This window comes from Lemur catta, chromosome 5, assembly GCF_020740605.2.
Source record: "Lemur catta isolate mLemCat1 chromosome 5, mLemCat1.pri, whole genome shotgun sequence".
Lineage (NCBI taxonomy): Eukaryota > Metazoa > Chordata > Mammalia > Primates > Lemuridae > Lemur > Lemur catta.
In genome coordinates this window covers 29392511-29413701 of record NC_059132.1, presented here as the reverse complement: position 1 = coordinate 29413701, position 21191 = coordinate 29392511, and the positions used below count along the sequence as shown (strand labels likewise).

The window sequence follows — 21191 nt, the reverse complement described above, 5'->3', positions numbered from 1 at the left end:
ACCCAGAGGAAAAAAGGACATTTTATAACAAAGTCACCTGCACCCAAATGTTTATAGCAACACAATTCACAACTGCAAAAATGTGGAAACAACCCAAGTACCCATCAATACATGAGTGAATTAATAAAGTTTGGTGTATGTATACCATGGAGTACTGCTCAGCCATAAAAAAAAATGATGAACTAATACCTCTTGTATTAACCTGGATGGAACTGGACATCATTCTTCTAAATGAAGTATCACAAGAATGGAAAAACAAACACATGTACTCACTATTACATTGGGACTAATTGAACAACACTTATGTGCACATATGGAAATAAAACTCATCGGAAATCAAGCAGGTGGGAGGATTGAGGAGAAGATGAGTAAATTCACACCTAACAGGTACAATGCACACTATCTGGGTGATAGGCACACTTATAACTTTGACTCAAAGTGTACAAAAGCAATTTATGTAACCAAAATGTTTGTACCCCCCTGATACTCTGAAATAAAATTTTAAAAAGTAGTAAGAAAAAATGGCAACAGTGTGTTGAAAGTTTAGGTGCATACTTTGATTAACTGTACTGCTTCTTGTTTGAGATATAATAAATTATACTTTGGATTTTAAAAATGTATTGATTCAGTGAGACTCTAGTGTGGTTGCTGGCGATAGAGTAGAAAGAAAGTAGAGTCTGCATATTTTGTAATTTAAACATGCACATTGTCTTCAGCTGTGCTGTGTTGGAAGGTTTTTTTAAGTTGGAGATGTGTAAATTTTTAGGCATTAACTCTTGCCTTGATTTCTTAGGAAATCCATAGGAAAGTGATGTCACAAAACTTTACCAACTGCCACACCAAGATTCGCCATGTTGATGCTCATGCCACTCTGAATGATGGTGTGGTGGTGCAGGTGATGGGGCTTCTCTCTAATAACAACCAGGCTTTGAGGAGATTCATGCAGACATTTGTCCTTGCTCCTGAGGTATGTGTAGTAATGATTTATTCTGTAGTGTCAAATGTATGTAAGAAAGATACAATGAAAGGTTATGCATATCTTAAAACTTTTTTTGAAATTTCAAACTTACGGAAAAGTTGCAAGAATAGTACAATAACTTACCCCTCACCTAGAACTACTGTCAATGCTTGCCCCTAATTCTTTATTTACCTGTCATTTTTTTTTGTTTGTTTTAAACCATTTGAAAATAAGTTGGAGAAATGTCCAGTCATCCTCAAATACTTGAATAGGCATTTCCTAAGAAGAAGGGGTTCTCTTCCATAACTATAGTACAGTTATCAAATTCAGAAAGTATTGATGCAGTGTAATTATCAACCTGCAGCCCATAAAGTTCTTTATAGTCCTTTTTTTTCCTGGTCCCAAGATCCCGTCCACAATTAGACATTGCATTTAGCTATCATGTCTGTCTAGTCTCCTTTAAACTACAATAGTCCTTAATTTTTTTTCATGGCATTGACATTTTTAAAGAGCATGGTCAAGTTACTGTGTAAAATGCTTCATACATAAGTGTCTTTCAGTGCCTTACGTTCGAGTGCCATGTGATGTCATTTAGACCTATTATTAGTGATGTTAACTTTGATTATTTAGTTAGTGATGTTCACCAGGTTTTGCCATGTAAAGTTGAATATTTTTCTTTTTTTGGTTTGTAAGTAAATTATGGGAGATTCTTTGAGACTATGCAGACGTCCTGTTCTTCATCAAAATTTTATGCATTAGTTTAGCATTCATTGTTGATTCTTGGCCAGAGCCAACTGCTACTTTGGTAGCAAATGGAGATTATCTAATCCCGTCATTCTATAGTTAACTGGCATTCTAGTGTTAAGAAATTTCTCTCCTATCTTATCTTTCGTAGATTCTTAGTACATTTAATTGATTATAATCCATTACTAACTATAATGTGTGAAATGTTCACATCTGGTCAGTGTAAACCACCTCAGACTGCCTTTTGTGTCCTTTTTTTTTTTTGAACACTTTGTAACTTTGTCCCAGGCTCATTTACTGTCCCTGCTAGCCTCAATTCTGGAATCAGCCGTTCCTTCAAGGAGGCCTGGTTCTTTTTAGTTATTCTTATCGTGGAAGGACCACAAGTTTATGTTGAGTAGCTGCATTTGTGCCTTCTTCCAGATTGGTCCAGACCAAATAAGGTCAGGAAGCCTATGTACTTAAGCACAAAAAAGTGGTTCGTTAAGAGCTTGCTGAATAATTAATTGTTTTCTCTGTCATTAATCTTAAAATAATTTTCTATTTAGGATAGTGAACCTAAAACCCTTATGTATTTATTATTTCAGTATAAAATAGCTTTCTATTGAAAAACTACATGAAGTCATTATAGGGCATGATTCCTAGAAGAAGGCTTAGATTAAAGTATAAAGACTCAGTCACTCGTGTAATCCCAGCAACTGAGGTGGGAGGATTGCTTGAGGCCAGGAGTTCCAACACCAGCCTGGGCAAAAAATTGGGACCCTACCCTCTCTAGTTTAGGAAAGAAAAAAAATAGCTGAGCATGGTGGCACATGCCTATATTCCCTGCTGCTCAGGAGGCTGAAGCAGGAGAATCGCTTGAGCCCAGAATTTGGGGCTACATTGAACAATGATTGTGACACTACTTGAGCCTGAGTGACAGAGTGAAACCCCATCTCCTAGGAAAAAAAAGGAAAAAAAAGGCTTGGTAGATTTATAAATATGCAAAGAATCAATCACCTGGCCTATGATTGTCAATTATAGGTTTAATTATAGTTCCTCTTTTTTCTTTAAACTGTCTCATTTATTACAGAAAGAATTGAGGTATATATTGATATCATTCTTTTTATTGATAAGAAACAGCCTTAGAAATTGAATAACTAGTAAATGACATAGTTGGATTTGGACTATTGTGTCTTATACCTCGTGTGAGCAAACTTTTTCAGCTCCATTATCCTTGAGTACTTGTATTAATAGTCTTGGATACAGATTTAGGGAATTTTAAATATCTGCTGAAGTTAGGAGTATGATTGTTTCCTGATGATTTGAGGTGTGGGCTGTGGCATCTTATATACTTAGAGTTTTGTCAATTTTTGGATATCCATTTGGTGGTAAGGATAAATGTTTTCAGCAAACAAAATATATGTGAATGTAGTCTTTTTATAGCCATAATGTAGAGCAGGGCTTTTCAGTTTTGACACTGTTGATGTTTTGGGTTGACCAATTCTTTGTAGTGGGGGCTTGTGTTTTGCATTGTGTGGGATATTAGGCAGCATCTCTACCCTCAGTTGTTGTCATTGCACTCCCCTCTTGTGAAAACTGAAATGTCTCCAGTCTTTGCCAAATGTCTCTTGGTGGCAGACCTGCCCACAGTTGAGAACCATTGGCGTAGAGTAATCTGGCTTTTTAAAACCCCGTGGAGTAAATGAAAACTTTTTGTTGGCATTGCAGGGCTCTGTTGCAAATAAGTTCTACGTTCACAATGATATCTTCAGATACCAAGATGAGGTCTTTGGTGGCTTTGTCACTGAGCCTCAGGAGGGTAAGTTGTGAAACCCTGTAAGTTGTCTAAATTTTCCTAATGGCATCAGACCTTAAGAGACTATGGGTTTCTCCAATGTTTTATTATAATCTGTGTTCATTAATAACTATTAATAATAAATGTCAAGACATATGAAGATTCTGGGGTTTTACCCTACTTGAAGTTAAAAGGTTATCTTACTTCATGGATGTTAATAGAAGACATAAGACTTCTAGGTCAGAAGTGGGCAGATTATTACAGCAACAGTAGTAGCATTTTTGCTACAGTTCCTACAGGATACCGTGAAGGAAGGACAGATGGTTACTTGTATTGCTATAGATTGTGTCAAAAATGTGGAACGCTGAGTTTAGGGAACCCAAATCTTTTATTATATAATGGGAACTAAACATGCCTACACTTCGTTCTGGAGGGAGATGTTCTTTTCCAAAGCTGTTTGCTATACAGATGTTTTTGAAAGACATTCTGGAAGGAAGGGTAGATGTGAAAGATGTGTTGAAACACAGAGACCTATGAAGAATTTTCTCCGAACTGGTAATATTTGAGTATATTCTATGTGGCTGAGACTGTTCTAAGCACTTTATATTCACTGTGTAATACATGGCCTTATACATAGGTACTTCAGGTAATATTGTCCCCCATTTAATAGATTATTGCACTGTGATGCAATAATTTGCCCAAAGTAATATAGCTAGTAAAGTGGGAGAGCCTGCATTAGATTACTGCCTAATGTAAAGTAATTTGCCTAGTGTCATGTAGCTAACAAGGTGATAGAGCCTGCATTAGGTTACTGGAAATATGACCCTCAGACACCATATTCTTAACACTAGAATAGCCTTAGTTTTATCCTTAAAGTCTATGCCATGATTTTATGAAACTGCCCTGCTTTCTTTACTTTTACATGTATGTTTTCTTATTGTCCTTTGATTATAGCAAACAGTGTAAAAGTGAATATATTTGTGAATTCAGTGAGCACAAATAACTTTAAATAGCTTTTTCTCACTTAGAATCTGAGGAAGAAGTAGAGGAACCTGAAGAAAGACAGCAGACACCTGAGGTGGTTCCCGATGATTCTGGAACTTTCTATGATCAGACTGTTGTCAGGTAAGGAAAATTTTGTTCCTTATAACCAGGGCTGCATAAAAATTTACATTTTATAATCTTTGTCTTTGTTGGTGGACAGTCATATGTTCTCAGAATTATTTCAGAAAATAATTTCTCAGAAGAAATGTTTTGGCAACTTGAACTAAGCAAAAATATATAATTTAATAATAGAATGAGGACTATTTAAATAGTATTTATCAGTTGCTTTCTGGTTTAGTTTCTTCTTGGTGCTAAGTGAAAAAAAATTCTGGATTTTGTGTGAAGAGTTTAATGTATCAAGGTATCACATTAAGTGCTTTGGGGGAGTATAAAGTAGATAAGGACATTCACGTAATTAGAGATCAGGCATGACTAATGTCTTTTTTTCCCCCAAAATTCCTATGTGTTTTTATAATGTGCGGGTATGGTAAAAGCCACATACTATAAAATTTACCTAACTTAACCATTTTTAAGTCTACAATAAGTACTATATACATATGGTTGTACAACAACAGATCTCTAGAACTTTCCATTTTGCAAAACAAACTATAGCCATTGAATAGCAGCTTCCTTTCCCTGCTTTCCTAGCCTGGTAAGAGAGTTTTCATGATGTGTGCTAAGTGAATTATAATAGTTGTGGGATTCCAGCTGAAGGAGAAACAATGTTCATTTTGATCCTTGCTTATCAGAATTTATCAAATAAGTCATTGAGTGTTTTTTTAATTGCTTTTATAAACGCAGATATATAATTCTTAGATCTTTTTTGGAGAGAGGGAGCTACTTTTATGTTCAGGTCTCTGGTTAATTAATAAATGATTGGGAATTTCTTGAAAAATGAATGGAGACAAAATGATATTTCTCAAATTTTCCAATGAAAGTAATGACATGGAAGAACATTTAGAGGAGCCTGTTGCTGAACCAGAGCCTGAGCCTGAACCAGAACCAGAGCAAGAACCTGTATCTGAAATCCAAGAGGAAAAGTCTGAGCCAGTATTAGAAGAAACTGCTCCTGAAGATACTCAGAAGAGTTCTTCTCCAGCACCTGCAGACGTAGCTCAGACAGTACAGGAAGACTTGAGGGTATGGAACATGGTTAATTTTTATTCTATTTCTCATTTATCTTTTAAAATCTCTCTTCTCCTTTGTTATTGTTTGGTTGACTTTTGTTAGATGCATTTTCATGTTTTGGTGGTTCAGGGAAATTTCTTACATATTGAGCCATGCCTCAAATAAGAGGTATGATACCTACCTATTACTGTATAACATCAAAAATAACCACCCCCTCCCCGAAAGTATCTTGAATACCTTTTAGGCCAGAAATTTCAGGTGCCATTGTGTCACCGTATTGACAACCCCTTGTCTTTTTAATATTTCATCTTTTACATTGTAAAATATTATATGCTTGTTAACAACAATGTAAGTGTATAACATCATTTTTAGAAAAATGACATGCCAGAGTAGACTTTTTCCGTGAAATCTAATTAAGGATAGCTTTACAGTAAAAGTAGAAACAAACTGCTGAAATAGCTACTTTTCTAGTTGGAATACCTGATTTCAAATTTTGGAGTTTTTCAGTTATTCACCCATTAGGGTGATTTGTTAACTGAACTCACAGAATCTTTACATCTGATGCTCTGGAAAGGAATGTTTTTTTCTTTTTCTTAGTGCTGTATTTATAGGGTCAGGGTTTTTTTTAATGCCATTTGTTCAGTTAATTCAAGTACCTTCTCTGCTAGGCACTGTTCTAGGTATGGGTATTATATTGGTAAAACAGATGGGGCTCTTGCCCTCTGGCAGCTAATAGGTGAGTAGGATAGAGAAATATTGGAATGACTTTAGCTTGCAGGTAGAAAAGTGGGTTGTCTGGATTGAGAATGGACGACCAGTTAGGTGGCTATTCTAGTAGTTATGGTGAGAGAATGATGGCCTGGATTAGAGTTGTGGCAGTGGAGATGAAGAAGAGATAATTAGGTGGAATAACAGGGTCTGGCAATTCTTTGTTGTTGTTTTTTTTTTTGAGTTGAGGTTTGCTGTGTTGCCCAGGCTGCAGTACAGTGGTACAATCACAGCTCACTGTAGCCTTGAACTCCTCCTGGGCTTGAGTGATGATTCTCCTGCCTTAGTCTCCTGAGGTATACTACCTGGCTAATCTTTTTAGAGATAGGGTCTTGCTCTTTTGCCCAGGCTGGTCTCGAACTCCTGGCCTCAAGCCATCCTTCCGCCTCAACCTCCCAAGTCACTGGGATTACAGATGTAAGCCACCATGCCTGGCTTGGTCGTTCTGCAGTTTTTTAAATGGATTGGAAAGGTGTTCATGATGATTCTAAAACTGGTGTAACTGGGTCAATGTTTGTTCCACAGATTGGGCGAATCATAGGAAGAGCGGAGCTTGTTTTGAAGGAGAGAATTTTCTTTGATTTACAGACTTGAAATTGGCTGAAAATAGCTTTCTTGACCCTAAACCTCTCAAATTGGCTGATACTTGATTATCAGTCCCAAGAAATTTTAGTACTAGATTTTGAGTAGGTGAAAGAAAGGGCTTGCAAAGATACTTACACTCCATCCTGCCTGTGAGGATGTGATGCATATATTATGTATAGTAGCTTCTATACTGTTTTGATACGTGGATAGTCATGTAATGTTGGTGTTCCCTTAGACTTTTTCTTGGGCATCTGTGACCAGTAAGAACCTTCCACCCAGTGGAGCTGTGCCGGTTACTGGGATACCACCTCATGTTGTTAAAGTACCAGCTTCACAGGTAAGGTTCTAATAAAACATGTGCATTAGGCAAATTTACTTGCATTTTGGTAATGTGATTCAACAGAGGCTTAGATAATGTAGAAACTAATACATAGGGCAGAGGAGAAAGGTGTGGTTTTAAATGCCTTTTTTTTTTGATAAGGAAATTGTCATTTTCTAATTTAAACCTTATTAGCTAATAAACTTCATAAGAAAGTAAGCCTGCGTTGTTTTTACTTAAGAGTTAACTTAAATGTTTCAGCCTCGTCCAGAGTCTAAGCCTGAATCTCAGATTCCACCACAGAGACCTCAGAGGGATCAAAGAGTTCGAGAACAGCGAATAAATATTCCTCCCCAGAGAGGCCCCAGACCAAGTAAGGGCTCAGAAGGGTGATTTCTCTAGTTTGGGCGATTCTGAGATGAGAGCTTATTTGGGAGAGGTCGTTTATATTTGTGTATTTATGCTTAAAAAACAATTATTGATAGAATTACCTCTGTGTAAGGTAGAGGGAAAACCATTGAATGGGAACTGAGAGTTGTCATCTTTATCTTGTATTTCACTGCTGTTTTTGTCTCCTCTTAAGTTCGTGAGGCTGGTGAGCAAGGTGATGTTGAACCCCGAAGAATTGTGAGACACCCGGACAGTCACCAACTCTTCATTGGCAACCTGCCTCATGAGGTGGACAAATCAGAGCTTAAAGATTTCTTTCAAAGTAGGTGGTTGCGTTTTGAACACTGAATTCATCTAGTGCCGCGCGGTGCAATAGCAATAGAAGATGAGCCACATATGTAAGCTGTAATTTTCTAGTACTTGTGTCATAAAAGAGTAAGAAGAAGTTGGAGAATTTAATAACATTTTGTTTAACCCAGTGTATCTAAAGCATTATGATTTCAACATGTAACAATATTATAAGAGATTTTATATATTTTTTTTTTACTAAGTCTTTGAAATCCAGTGAGTATTTTATACTTTTTCGGAACATCGTAATTCAGACTAGCTACATTTCAAGGGCTTGGTAGTTGCGTGCAAAGTGTATTTATTTAATGGTGTACATTTAATGTTTAAAGGAAATGTTCTAAGCAGTTACCTGAGAATCTGTTTTACTTGCAGGTTACGGGAATGTGGTGGAGCTGCGCATTAACAGTGGTGGGAAATTACCCAATTTTGGTTTTGTTGTGTTTGATGATTCTGAGCCTGTTCAGAAGGTCCTTAGCAACAGGGTAAGTAGTTTTTCATTTTTTTTTAATAGGTGTATCTTGATTCTTTAGAATGTATTTGTCCTTACAGTCATGTCTCCATCATGTAACATGACATTTATTCTAACATTTAAGTAATTTATTCCATCATATTCAACCGTTATTAAAGACTTAAAGACCTGCCTGGGGGGTTAGAACAACAAACATAGTTTTTGAATAAGTGAATGATGAAAATGTAATAACTAATAGTTATCAGTGCAGTGAAGTTTATGTAAATTTCTTTGCTTGGTGGTGGCTTCTGGTGTAAAGGAGATGAAATACAATGTTACTTTTACCTAAGAAGACAGCCCGTTTGTCCAGGGTAGTCTTGGTATGTAGCTGTTGTCTGTGTGTAACTATTAAGAGCTTCTCCTTTAATTCTGTAAATTGTATGGGTTTGGAAGATAAGTTACGTAGTTACCCTACCTGGAACCATATTTATTTATAATATTCTTACTGTTATACATTATAACATAGATTTGTAGAATGGAAATCTTATTGTGAAGCTCTAAAGAACCTTTGCTTCCCCTATACCTTTCATTAGCCAAAAACTATGTTGTATAGTAGTAGAGAAGAGCAAGGGTATAAATGATACCAGTTTACTGAGATGGGTATGGGATCTTTAGAAGCTATGCTTTTTTTTGAGGTGAAATTCACATAACATAAAATTAGCCATTTTAAATTGTACAGTTTAATGGCAGGTAGAACACATCTCATACCCTCTCTCCCCAGCCTCTGGCAACCACTTTCAATCCCTGTAAATTAAAACTACACATTTTGAACCATATAATAGAAATGTTGTAGATCAACAGTGTTCTCCAGAGTGCTAATGGGTATACTACAAAGTATAATGTTGTCATATTATGTGAACCTTATAATCCGAAAGTGTGTATTATCTTTAAAATTGTTTAAACACTTTTTTTGTGAAGCATCCCCTAGAAAACTGAGAATGATGGTTTATCTCACAAAGACCACCGAATTCTGAACCCAGAAATGTCCATTGTGTTTTGTAGATACAACCATCATTCAGTATGTGTTAATTCTAGTGGCCACTGTTTGTTTCACTGTATTGATAGAAACTATACTCTTTTCAGTAATTTTTTGTGAGAACAAAAATAGCTTATGTAGACTGATTACCATGTCGTAGTGTAGCATAGTGGGTCAGAGCTTCTGTTGGTAGTAGTCAAATGGCCTTGGTTTGTATTCCTCTTCCATTACTCAGTGTGGTGACTTGTGAAGCAAGTTCTTTAACTTCCCTGGCCCTTAGTTTGTTAGTCTCTAAAGTAGTTGTCATAACAACCCTCAGGATTGTTGCAAAGATTAAATGCACTAATAAATTTGATCAGAATACTTCCCTGGCAAATGGTAAGTAATGTTAGACATTAATTTTTTTAAAAATTTAGAAAATTATATTGCCATTGAAGAACACAAATCGAATTTGTTGGAATGTTTGGTAACCCTTTGTTAATTGGCTGTGTTAGGAATAAAAGAAGGGCAAGACTTAATGTGGATGTATCTTTCCCCCCGCTTTGTTAAGATTCATTTGTTTCATTATCTTCAATATTTTCCAAAATTCTTACAAGATGAATAGCATTTTGTTATATTTTGGTCAAGTTAATGATGTTTTTATTTAAGATGTGTTTGTACTTTGCATAAATATGTACGGTACCATCTTTCCACATTACGTGATGATGAGGTTTTATTCTAAGCTTCCGAATCCATGGAAAAGGTGGCAATTCTTACTTACATTATTCTGTTTACATAATTTTATGAGAAAATTAGATTTCTTTTAATAAGTACAATGAGAGCTACTTGTGCTGCTTTGCTGTTTAAATTGGTCTTTTTTTTTTTTTTTTTTTTTTTTTTTGAGCTGGCCTGCATACCTAACCACTTTTATCTGTATTTGTTAGTGGGAAATTATGCGTTCTGAGTTCCAAACAAAAACAGAACTATGAGAACTTAGCTGATGTGCAATCTGCTGTTTCTTTATGATAGCTTTGTTTTATCATTAATAGTCATAGCCCATCAGCACTTACTAAATCTGGTCACCTTGATTCTTACAGCCCATCATGTTCAGAGGTGAGGTCCGTCTGAATGTGGAAGAGAAGAAGACTCGAGCTGCCAGGGAAGGGGACCGTCGAGATAACCGCCTGCGGGGACCTGGAGGCCCTCGAGGTGGGCTGGGTGGTGGAATGAGAGGCCCTCCCCGTGGAGGCATGGTGCAGAAACCAGGATTTGGAATGGGAAGGGGGCTTGCTCCAAGGCAGTGAATTGCTCTTCACTGATCTTCACGCAGCAGTTCACACCCTGACTCCTGCAGAATGGTGAATTTCTTCAGCCAGCCTTTGGTATCTTGGAGTATGATCCTAGTCTGTTATAAACTGCTTAAGTTTGTACAATTTTACTTCTTTTTGTGTTAATGGTGTGCTCCCTCCCCATCCCTTCCCTCTCCTGACCTTTAGTCCTTCACTTCCAATTTTGTGGAATGATATTTTAGGAGTAACGGATTTTTAAAGAAGAAAAAAAGACTGAATTTCCTTGCTTACTTTGCATATACAGACTGGATTTTTTTTTTTTAACAGCCATTTCCCCAAAGGAATGTCTCGCTTATTACTGACATTTGGTATGTTTCATTCATTGGAATATTTCTTATTTTCTACGTGTTTCAAAAGCCTGTGAGAAATACAGGATTTGATAAACATTTTGAAGGCAGGAGAAGCCCAAATTGTTTCTTCTTTGAGAGTCATGACTACCTTCTGGTGTGGAGAAATTGCCATTGGAAAATTTGACAATTTTGATGCTCACTGGTATGGTTAAAAACTGAATAAAAGGTGTTAATAGAGTTTTTTCTTTTGATATTTGATCACAAAACAATTCTAAAACCTGTTTTTACCATTAAAATTTAAATTGTGAGATAGGTTTTAAATGTCTAGACTGCAACCGATACGCTTTTCTTGAACTGTTAGATTTTTTTGAAGTAGAGTTTTTCATGTTTAATTTGTATTTGTAAAAAAACAAAAAAATCCCCCAAATGCAAATAACAAAAAAACAGAGCAAAACTGTTGTGCCTTCTATTTATCTTTGATTCCAGTCTTGGCAATTGTTTAAAGAAAAATAATAAAAAAAAAATCTAGATTTGTTTTATCAGATTCAGAGGATGGTGGGGAATTTGTAGAATCCCTCTTTCATCACCTTGTATGTCTTCTGTTAATATTTGTTATGCCTTATTCTAAGATTGAGTCTCAAACTGGAATGCCTTTGAAGACGGATGCTTCTATAGAGGTCCTTTGACCTAAATAGTTGAGCATTTGTATTTTTATTTTGGTATTTAAGCAGATTCCTAATCATAGCCCATAAGAAGGAATGTGACGTTAATATTGGACTTTGCTGATGTGCTCAAGTGTCTGCAATTTTCTTTCTTTAAATCATAGCCACGTGGTAAATTTTCTATTTTGTTATGGTTCTCTCTCTTTTTCTTTTTTTTTTTTGATGGGCATGCAGTGGGTGCTTCTTGGAAATGGCCAATTTTTATTAAAATATTTCTGGAAGAAAATTTAATCTGGTAATAGAGACTAATACTCGTTTTACAATAGTATGTTATTTTTTGAATGTTGTGTGCGAGGTGGGTGAAGGTTTTGTTTACACATGTGTGAAGCAAGCCTTTGTGTGATACCTTGTCACGGCTAATTGAAGGTCAACCAGTTTGTCAAATTTAACTTATTTATTTTCTTCTTAACAGTATCCATCTTTTGGACTGCATAGGAATAGGAATGTTGTGTTTTACCTTTATGGAGAAACTCTGGGTTGCTGTGAAGGAATTAGTTAAGACTAAAATGAAGTTTGATGTTAACCAGTTTGGTCCCAGTACCTCAAATATTTGAAAATTGGCAACATCTGCTTCACATAAAGAAACTTATGTTAACTGAGTCACCTAGCTGTTTTTTGGGTCAGTTTAAGTAACTGTTGGGTAACTACTTCATTTGGCCCAGGCCAGTGATAATTGGAAGGAATTCAATTATAGCTTATATTAAGCTTGTGGTAGGTGCAAAAAAATAAAAAAAAGTTAGGCTGAGTTACTTTTGAAAAAAAAGAATTTAAGTTGTGGTGACCTTAAGCACATAAATTACGGATAGCCTAGGCATTATTTTGCGAATCCTAAATCATACATTTCAAAACAGGAGTTCTTAACTCAGAGGCTTAAGTGCACTAACTAGATGCAGTGATCCTCAACTTGGCGTTACTATCACATCCTAGAGGGCATTTGGAAATGTGTGAGATTTGGAGGGGTTGCAGGGGGAGACTCCGCATCGGGCATTTATTGGGTGGGGGCCAAGGATACCAAATGTTCTGGAAAAATGAAGCAACCCCACTGACAACACCAATACTCTCTATTCCTATGGGTGGGTGGAACTGTGGGATTAAGAGAAGCAGAATGAAGACTCATTATTTTGAAATTCAGCCTCAGATAAATAAAAAATAGGAAATAGGAATCTGTTTCAGGAATTAGAGTAACATCTACTCTAATTAATAATTTTGCTTTCTGTTGTTTGTACCATGTCTGTGAGTGTGTGTGTGCATGCGTGTTTAAATGTGGAGAGGGAGTAGCAATATATGCTAGATGCTGCTTATGACTTGTTGCAGGGAATTTCTGCATAGTCTCAGTAAACAAAAGCCTTCCCCATTGATTTCAAGTACTTAGAAATGGGGTGGTTGTGGGGGTTTGAATACAGTGGATCTGAGAAATAGGATTTAGCATCATGGTCAACACTGTTAAGAATCTCAAAATAATTGTTTACATTATTGCATATGGAATAAACAGCTTAGAGATGCACACATTCACACAGCTGGGAAGTCAGAATAAGTTAGGGCAAGGTTTTCTATAGGCTCATTATATTCAACATTTTTAGATTTTAAAGCACAGTTTTTCATCTGTAGAATGGCCCAATTGCAAAGTGTGCTACTGAGGTTAAAACCCTTGACCCAAGAGTATTTTAGCTGGATAAGATTTTGGTTCAGAGGGTCTCAGTCTTTTAAGACTTGTTGAAAATAAATAGATATTGGGCCTTATGAAAATATCTTTGTTTTCATTGTGAGTTTTGGCTTGTGTATTCTAGTGTTCTCAACTTTCTCAGCTATTATTGGGTAGCAGTGAAATGGATAATCCAAAAATAATTTCATTTTTAGATGAATAGGCTACTTATTACAGCATTAGTTGACTTGTACTTTAGTTTTAGGTTAGAAAATTTAATTTTCTTATCTACCCCAAGGAGGATAACCCCAAAATAACAGGTGAGGAAGCAACAGCATCTGAGTAGTTAAATGGCAAGGCCTCCAAATCATCCGTGTGGCAAAGAGCAGATTGGCCTCCCAAACTGATGCTTTTTCTCTAGAACCACACTGCTTACCTGTTTATATTTCAATGACATATACCATAATGTAATTACTACTGTAGAGACCTAAGTCTGAAAGACATTCAGAACAAGGTTAGTGTCACTGTTCATAGTTTCCTTTAGGGCTAACAAGATAATTAAACTTGGATTTTGTAGGTGTCCTTTTGATTTACAGATTCTGTGTGATAACACAATTTGTTCTCAAATTGTTTTTCTTATCTGGTTTGATAGTACATTTAGTACAAACCTGAAATCTGGATGTAGATAACAATATTTTTATTAGAGCGTTATCCAGGTGAGTTTATAGAAGTTGTGTTTTGTGCTTATAACTGCCACTCCCATTACTTGTCCTTCATCCCCTTATTTGAAAACCCTTGAAGAATTTAAATGATTTAGTGGAAAATGTGGCACTTTATAGACAGTAATTTGTTAGAATCTATATGGAAATCCTGCTATGAAGTTTAGATTTGTAGACCACTGTTTATGCTGAGTGACCTATTTCTTTTAAGTAAATGGTTGCATTTGTCAAATCTACTGATCTAAAGATGTCTTTTATATCATAATTTTGTTTTTGTGTTACTTAAAACAATCTCTGTGGAATTGCATCCTGATGAGATAATTGACCTTGTAAAGGAAATAACATCAATATTTATTTGAATATAAGGTTTTAGCTAACTATCTAATGTACCAAAAGTGCACAGTGGGCAGTTAGAGAGCCTTCCACATATTTTAGCAACTTAACAATGTCTTATGTGGGATGAGGGGTTGGGTTAAAGTTGCTGATGAAGTAATAGCCATGTGGCACTAGATGGTAACTAAATAAGACTTTCTGGTTTTAAGGTAGTAATGCCTTTTTGGGTTCATGTTTGTTTACTGTGATGTTCAGGTTCTGGGGACCATAGGTGGGCATGTCAACTCTTAATATACTATAGTAAAGGAGAAATTGTGGCACATGGGAGCTACAACTTAATCTGTTTACAATCTTATTAGTGGATATGTATTAGCTCAGGATAATACTGACATTAGACTTCCTTGCTCATGCTTTCATATAATAGTCACAAATCAGGGCCTGAAGCAGTAAGAAATTTAGAGGTCATCTAAAACCCTTAACTAGTTTCGGTTTTGATTATGATTATGTATTGGCTTAGAATCCAGGTGGTTCAGTTTTTGTTTATATGAGTTGTTTTGAAAACTTTGGACAGTCTCCCATTCTCTCCAGTTTCCAATGGAACCTAGTAGCTTTTTTTTTAGTTCTCTGTAAGAGGAAAATACTATTGGGAATTGGTTCCCCTGCTGCTTTCATAAACCATGTGACTTGGTCAGTTACAGAAATCCATACATGTTTAGTACTTTGAAATGTGGCCAGTGTCCCAGATGCATAAGGAATGTTCATACAGTGTGTCTTAGATGTTTTTTAAAAAAGTAAATTTAGGGATGTTTGCCAAAAATTAACTTGATTTATTTAAACAAGTTCTTATTTTTCAGGAGCCCACTTATGGAAAGTTTGCCTACATTTTTGGTGGCAATTAGAAGGAAGATCATATCCTATTTAACCTGAATAGAAACAGTTTCAACTATCCCTGAAGTTAAAACCACCTTGGTTACTAATTCTCCGCCAAGCTTTGATGTCACCTGTTCAACTTTGAACTTTTAAAATTTTGTTATGATGAGTGTCTATACACTGATTTAGCCCTTTTAAGTGAAGACATTGTATCAAGAAGCTTGTATAAGAAAGTAGGAGAAAAGAGGACTTCCTTATTTTTCACATTTGGTGCACACTTAAGTAGCTTGTAGAACACATTTTAAAAATATTTATATAGGTAGATGTTAGGATTTTCTTTTCAACCTTCTGGCCAGTTTGCATAGATGTTAGATTTTGAAGAAGGATGAACTGTACAGGTAGACTTTAGCTAATAGAATAGGAATCTTTTGTGATACATACGGAGAAGAATTATATTTTTGAGTTAGAAACATTGGAATATTTCCTTAAAAGTTTTCTTCCTGGTCTCATTACTGCCACAAAGAACAGGAGAAAGTAGCAGAACATTTTGAATCATAGGATGTTAGGATTCTTTCTTCTGGAAAGGACTAAGAAGTGATTTGTATAACCCCTTCATTTTGCTAAAGATCAAAAAATTGGTTGGCCCAGAGTTCTGTATCTCCTTATATAAATAATATGAGAACTTTCAGGGATTACCAGTCTAGGTTTACTGTAGGAAGGCCAGAGCTGTTAAAGTTGGTCAGGATATGGGGAGAAAAGGGAAGGTACACCGTTTTATATGCTTATTACCCCTTGTATAGTTCAGTTTTCACACCCTGGTTTTCTCTATTTTCTTAGAACTCTTGTAATGCCCAGCTCTACCAGAGCCTGTTTAAGGACATTAACTTGTGCTCCCCTCAGGGATGGGTTTACTACTAGCTGTCAGAAAGCTATCGGGTATCCTAATGTGTTAATAGCTGAAACTCAGCTGTAATTATCTCCTAAATACTTAAGCATTTTGCATTCTGTACATTGTGGTGCTTTTTCCACCTTGTATTATAAATGTAAGCTCCCAGGGGGCAGCAGTTTGGTCTTAGGCATGTACCCCATTTAGTGCCTGGTAGTGCCGTGTATGTATCAGGGTCCTGATACTTCCTTTCAGTTATTTCTCCCATTATTCATGGAAGTGATGGTCCAGCCTTGCTAAACTACTTGTGGTCCCCTGATAAGCCAGGCATTGCCAATTCCATGGCTTTAAGTGCCTTCTCTCTTCCCTGAAGATACACTTGCACCCTCCCACCCCAAAGATCTCTTGCCATATAAGTAATTTTTTCTCCCCAAGATCTAGTCCAAGAGCTAGTTTTTCCCCCTAAGGAAAGATTTGCAATAAAAATAGGGATTCGCTTTTTGTGGCTGATTTGTCCAGAATTTGAAGTAAGGAAAAAATTCATTCTCATCTACTTTTTACATTCTCTCTCCTGTTTGAGGTGTCTCAACCTTCATTTTTTAAACTGTGTTCCTAGAGCACTTTATGTCTTTCTCAAAGTTCGTAGCTTACCCTTCAACCTAGAATTAGAATTACATTACCTGTCTTACTACCTTATTAGACTGTAAGCTTCTGGAGGACAAAAACTGTACCTTCCACCAGAACGTACAGTGGTGACTCATGCTAGCGTCCCGAAATGGTAACTTTAACTGACATTCTCAAAAGGGAGGCATGCCTAGAGATAGACCTTAATTCAATAAATTTTGGGCACTATAATACTTTAGGGCAGGAAATTGTGGGGGATGGGCATAGGAGGAGGAGGAAGTCACTGGCCATTTTGAGGTAACTTCCATCCCTGGTCTGGGTAATTAGTCATTTCTTTCTGATTGTGTCTAGTATATCTCAGGCACTTTGTTTCTATGCAAAAGAGTTTTTATGTGTGACTTTCATTTGTGTGCACAGACTCGTTCCTTCATTTTTCTTTCAGTTTGTGACATCTCCCATGCTACAAGTCTGAGTCTTCTGTTTCCCCTTTTTGTTACTCCCCACATCCAGTCTCCAGCTAAGTCCTGTCAGTTCTACCTCAGCAGGCTTTCCCATCTCTTTCTTCCTCACCTAACTGCAGTAGCCTCTCAGCTTCACTTGACCGCTTACTACTCCAGCCTACTCTGTACACAACGTTAGATTCATCCTACAGAAACATAGCTCCGACCACGTATCCCATGTGTGTGTTCTATCTCCCCTACTAGACTGTAAGCTCCTTACGGGCAGGATCTGTGTCTGAGTCATCTTTGTATCTCCAGTAGCACCAACCAATAAATATTTCTTGAATGAATAAAAGAAATCTCATTTCTCAACATACAGTCTTGTCTAAAGTGAGATGTTTTCCAGGTTACACATAGATATCTCCCAGGAGTAATTGGAAGACTTCAGAAGTTCTTTCATATAAAGTTGGTTAAATAGTAAAAAATTATGATTTTAACCACAGAGAAAATTTCAGAAAACTTTAATTTTCCATTGGAATCAGCATGGATATGTGTATATGGATGGTTCAATAAATATACTTTTATATACATGTATCACAGAAATTTTACATTCCATCTTCAAACTGCAGAAATAGATTTTTTTTTCAAGCCAAAAAATAACTGCCATAACTTTTATGACTTCATGCAAAAAAGGGAAGAGTCAAGGGGCAGAAGGGAAATTGGTTGTTCAAGGTTGAGTGTCCAGTAAGAAGTAAAAATGTTACATTAAGGAAGCGATTGCTTAACACGCTGCTTAAGGTGGTAGCCAGACAAATCCTTAACTGCAGCATTAAGGCCATACCAAGTTTATACATATATACAAAGAAATTTCCATATAAAAGACATACTATAACTTTTTTCTGGGAAAGGATGAGGAGCTTTGTGAGTAATTTTGACCCAGTTTTCCGGGCCTGTTGATTAAACTGTCCCTATGCTGCTGCTTAGAAATCTTCTCTCCTTTGGCTAGCGGTCCAGAGTTGCTGGTCTCTCACGTGAAAGTTGGAATCGTCTTGAACTCTTCCATCATGGATGATAGAGTGCTTGTAGCTTAACTCACACTGCCCAACCAAGCATATTTTTTACATTTCCCAAAAGTATTTAGAGTCACAGAATTGTAACTTGTAGTTGTCTCACCTGTAACACACTCCGCAGCCATGCAGGCATTGTGACCTCAAGAAGTACACGGCGCCCTTACATTCTTTGGGGTTAACATAACTTATTGAATAGTGTACTAATGAACAGAAGTATTAGGTTTCAGGAAACATCCCCTAGCTGTTGGAAGTTAATACATAACTTTTACCCCTCGTGTGTTATATTTAAGTTGGCAGCTACCATTTTGGAAAAAAGGGAGACGTAAAATTACTTACAGAAGAATAAAAACTTGGGATTTGCTTTTCTCCCTAAATGTCAAACCAGGGAACTTTTTAAGACAAAGGTACATCTTTTGTGCAAATATCTAAATGGGTGAAATGGGGAAAACATAAAGGATAAGTCCTTTGGAGATGACTTCCAGTTAATGCAGAAGTCCTTTGCTTTGGCAAGGTTTGGGTGAGACTCTGAGATTGCACACCCTAGTTCTGTTGGCAGAAACTGGCCCATCTTAAATTAGCTAATGAATCCTGAGTCAAAAATGAAAAATGGAAAGTTGCTAAATCTAAGATAAGTTGTATAAATAAAATAACACTTTTCCCCTGACTGATTTTGAGCATTTATTTTACAATCATGTAACTCATTTTGGAATGTTTTAAATCAATCTAATACAACTTTTCCATTAATGTTGTTTTAGCAGTGAATTGATGTATGTCTGCAGTAGTCCTGTTCATTCTTATTTCTATGGGCCAGTTTCCAAGAATGGCTCCAGCATGTTCAAAGAGCTGTGGCTGCAAGGTAATTTAGTCTCGTTCCATAGGTAACCTGGACCAGTCCAGTTTGAGAATAAGGTCTCTGGAAATGGCCTGTCCTGGGTGAGAGGACCAAATAATTTGTGATTTGGAAGCACTGTAGTATGTTTGAACACTTGCCTTGTGAGCAATCACTGCACACTCCAATCATGCACCAAGCACTCTTCACCGTTAATGACACTACTGGTTATTTACATTGTGGTAATTTGCATAAATTCTGGACCTAGTGCTTTTAGCCAGCAGGTCTATCATGATGCTGATCCAGACAATGAGACTGAAATACCCTTTGGCAGCCATACCAAGAGGGCTGAAAACTATTACGGGTATTTTTGTCTTGGTCACTTTGTTGTTTACTTTGTCCATTTCAAATCTAAAACAACTGAAGACATTTTGTCTAGTTTTTCAAACTTATTTGGAAGCCACTGAGGCCCCTGCTGTGTTTTGAAAGTAGAACTCGGGCTGTTTAGCTGGATTGTTTTTTTAGAATGTTGCACTAACTTTTGGTTTGTCTAATATTCACAAGAATCACATTGAGTAGGCATTTTATCTATACTAAGGATGGACTCCTTTGGGATTTAATTCACTCATCTCATTTTAACTAGTGTTAGTGCTGAAAATGTTATAATGGCCTAAGTATTGGAAGATCGAACCATTTAAAATATGAAATAGTATGAATTTAAAGTGCTCTGAAATGCCTTATGGGAACATCCAATTTTTTAGCCTCTTCTGTACCATTCAGCCTAAATTGGCATGTTGAGCATGGTATGCTTTTAAATGAGGTAGAAATATATATAAAGTGGAAAAAGTTGAGTTTAGCAAACTGCTTATTTGATACATAAGCACCACTTTAAAAAAAGATTTAGGGTAATTTTTCATTTACTAGGGTAGGTTTTCTAACCTTTCCTTTCCCTAAAATAATTCTTTCTAAAGAATCCTTTCTAATTTACCTTTTTTTAAGTAAGGTGAAAGAAACTATTCCTTTTACATCCTTCACTGGTAATGATAAAGATTAAGTTACACTTCTGTCTTTATTTTTTCTATTCATATTTGTCATTTCCCCCCTCCATACCCTTTTCTGTTTATGGACCTGATTTTGTACTTTGAATAGGGATGCTCTCTAGGTTGGGAGAAGTAATTTCAGATACTGTTAAGGGTGAAAGAGGACATACTGTCCCCCAGGTCTGCTATGTTTACTATTTCAGATCAACAAAAGGTAATATATTTGGACCACAAGCTCAGCAATACCTTCTTTGTGCTAAGTATTGGCTTGATAAAAAGAAATAACTAGGAATAACTTTTTCAGAATCAATGTAAGCTCAGGGTAGAACCATGACTTTACCATCCCTCTCTATTCCCTTTCTACTGTCTACCTAGCACAGACTAAATGCCTAATACTTACCAACACCCTTGAAGATGTGAATTCTTAGTGGGTACTAGGTATACTTCTGAGATAATGGAAAAAGGCAGGTTCCCCCAAGATAACTACAGGAAAATTTGAGCCGGGCAGGAGGTGTCAGCTAATGGAAAGGTAAGAATGAGCTGCTCTGCACGTGAAGGAATACCTATTGGTTTCCCTTTGAGAATTGCCATCCCCAATGAGTCCTGACCCTTTATTCTGCATTTAAGCTTATTACGATGTAGTCCAAATCTGTCTTTCCAAACATGTCTCCCATTCGTTACACTTTATCCAATGGATAATCTCTATCTTTGCATGTGTGTGCCCTTTATTTTTTACCTCCATTATTTTTGCTCATGCTGTTCCCTCTGCTTGGAATCCCTTGTCCCCATCTGTCAAAGTCTCATCGGTTCTTTCAGTTATTGCTCAGATGGCTTTGAGACATCATTCCATGAT

At 36.5% G+C, this 21191-nt stretch overlaps 1 protein-coding gene across 3 annotated transcripts in view; it reads left to right on the top strand.

Annotated features, from left to right (window-relative positions):
* G3BP1 (G3BP stress granule assembly factor 1) overlaps positions 1 to 12148 on the top strand; it is a 29402-nt gene extending 17254 nt beyond the window's left edge. For all 3 annotated transcript variants that reach the window (XM_045551323.1, XM_045551324.1, XM_045551326.1), the window contains exons 4-12: positions 794 to 967; positions 3413 to 3503; positions 4508 to 4604; positions 5462 to 5663; positions 7240 to 7341; positions 7585 to 7696; positions 7907 to 8035; positions 8434 to 8543; positions 10622 to 12148. In XM_045551323.1, coding sequence (XP_045407279.1) covers positions 794 to 967; positions 3413 to 3503; positions 4508 to 4604; positions 5462 to 5663; positions 7240 to 7341; positions 7585 to 7696; positions 7907 to 8035; positions 8434 to 8543; positions 10622 to 10828 — 1224 coding nt within the window. In that variant the 3' untranslated portion in view covers positions 10829 to 12148. The remainder of the gene's footprint in view (positions 1 to 793; positions 968 to 3412; positions 3504 to 4507; positions 4605 to 5461; positions 5664 to 7239; positions 7342 to 7584; positions 7697 to 7906; positions 8036 to 8433; positions 8544 to 10621) is intronic.
* The last annotated feature ends 9043 nt before the right edge of the window (positions 12149 to 21191 follow it).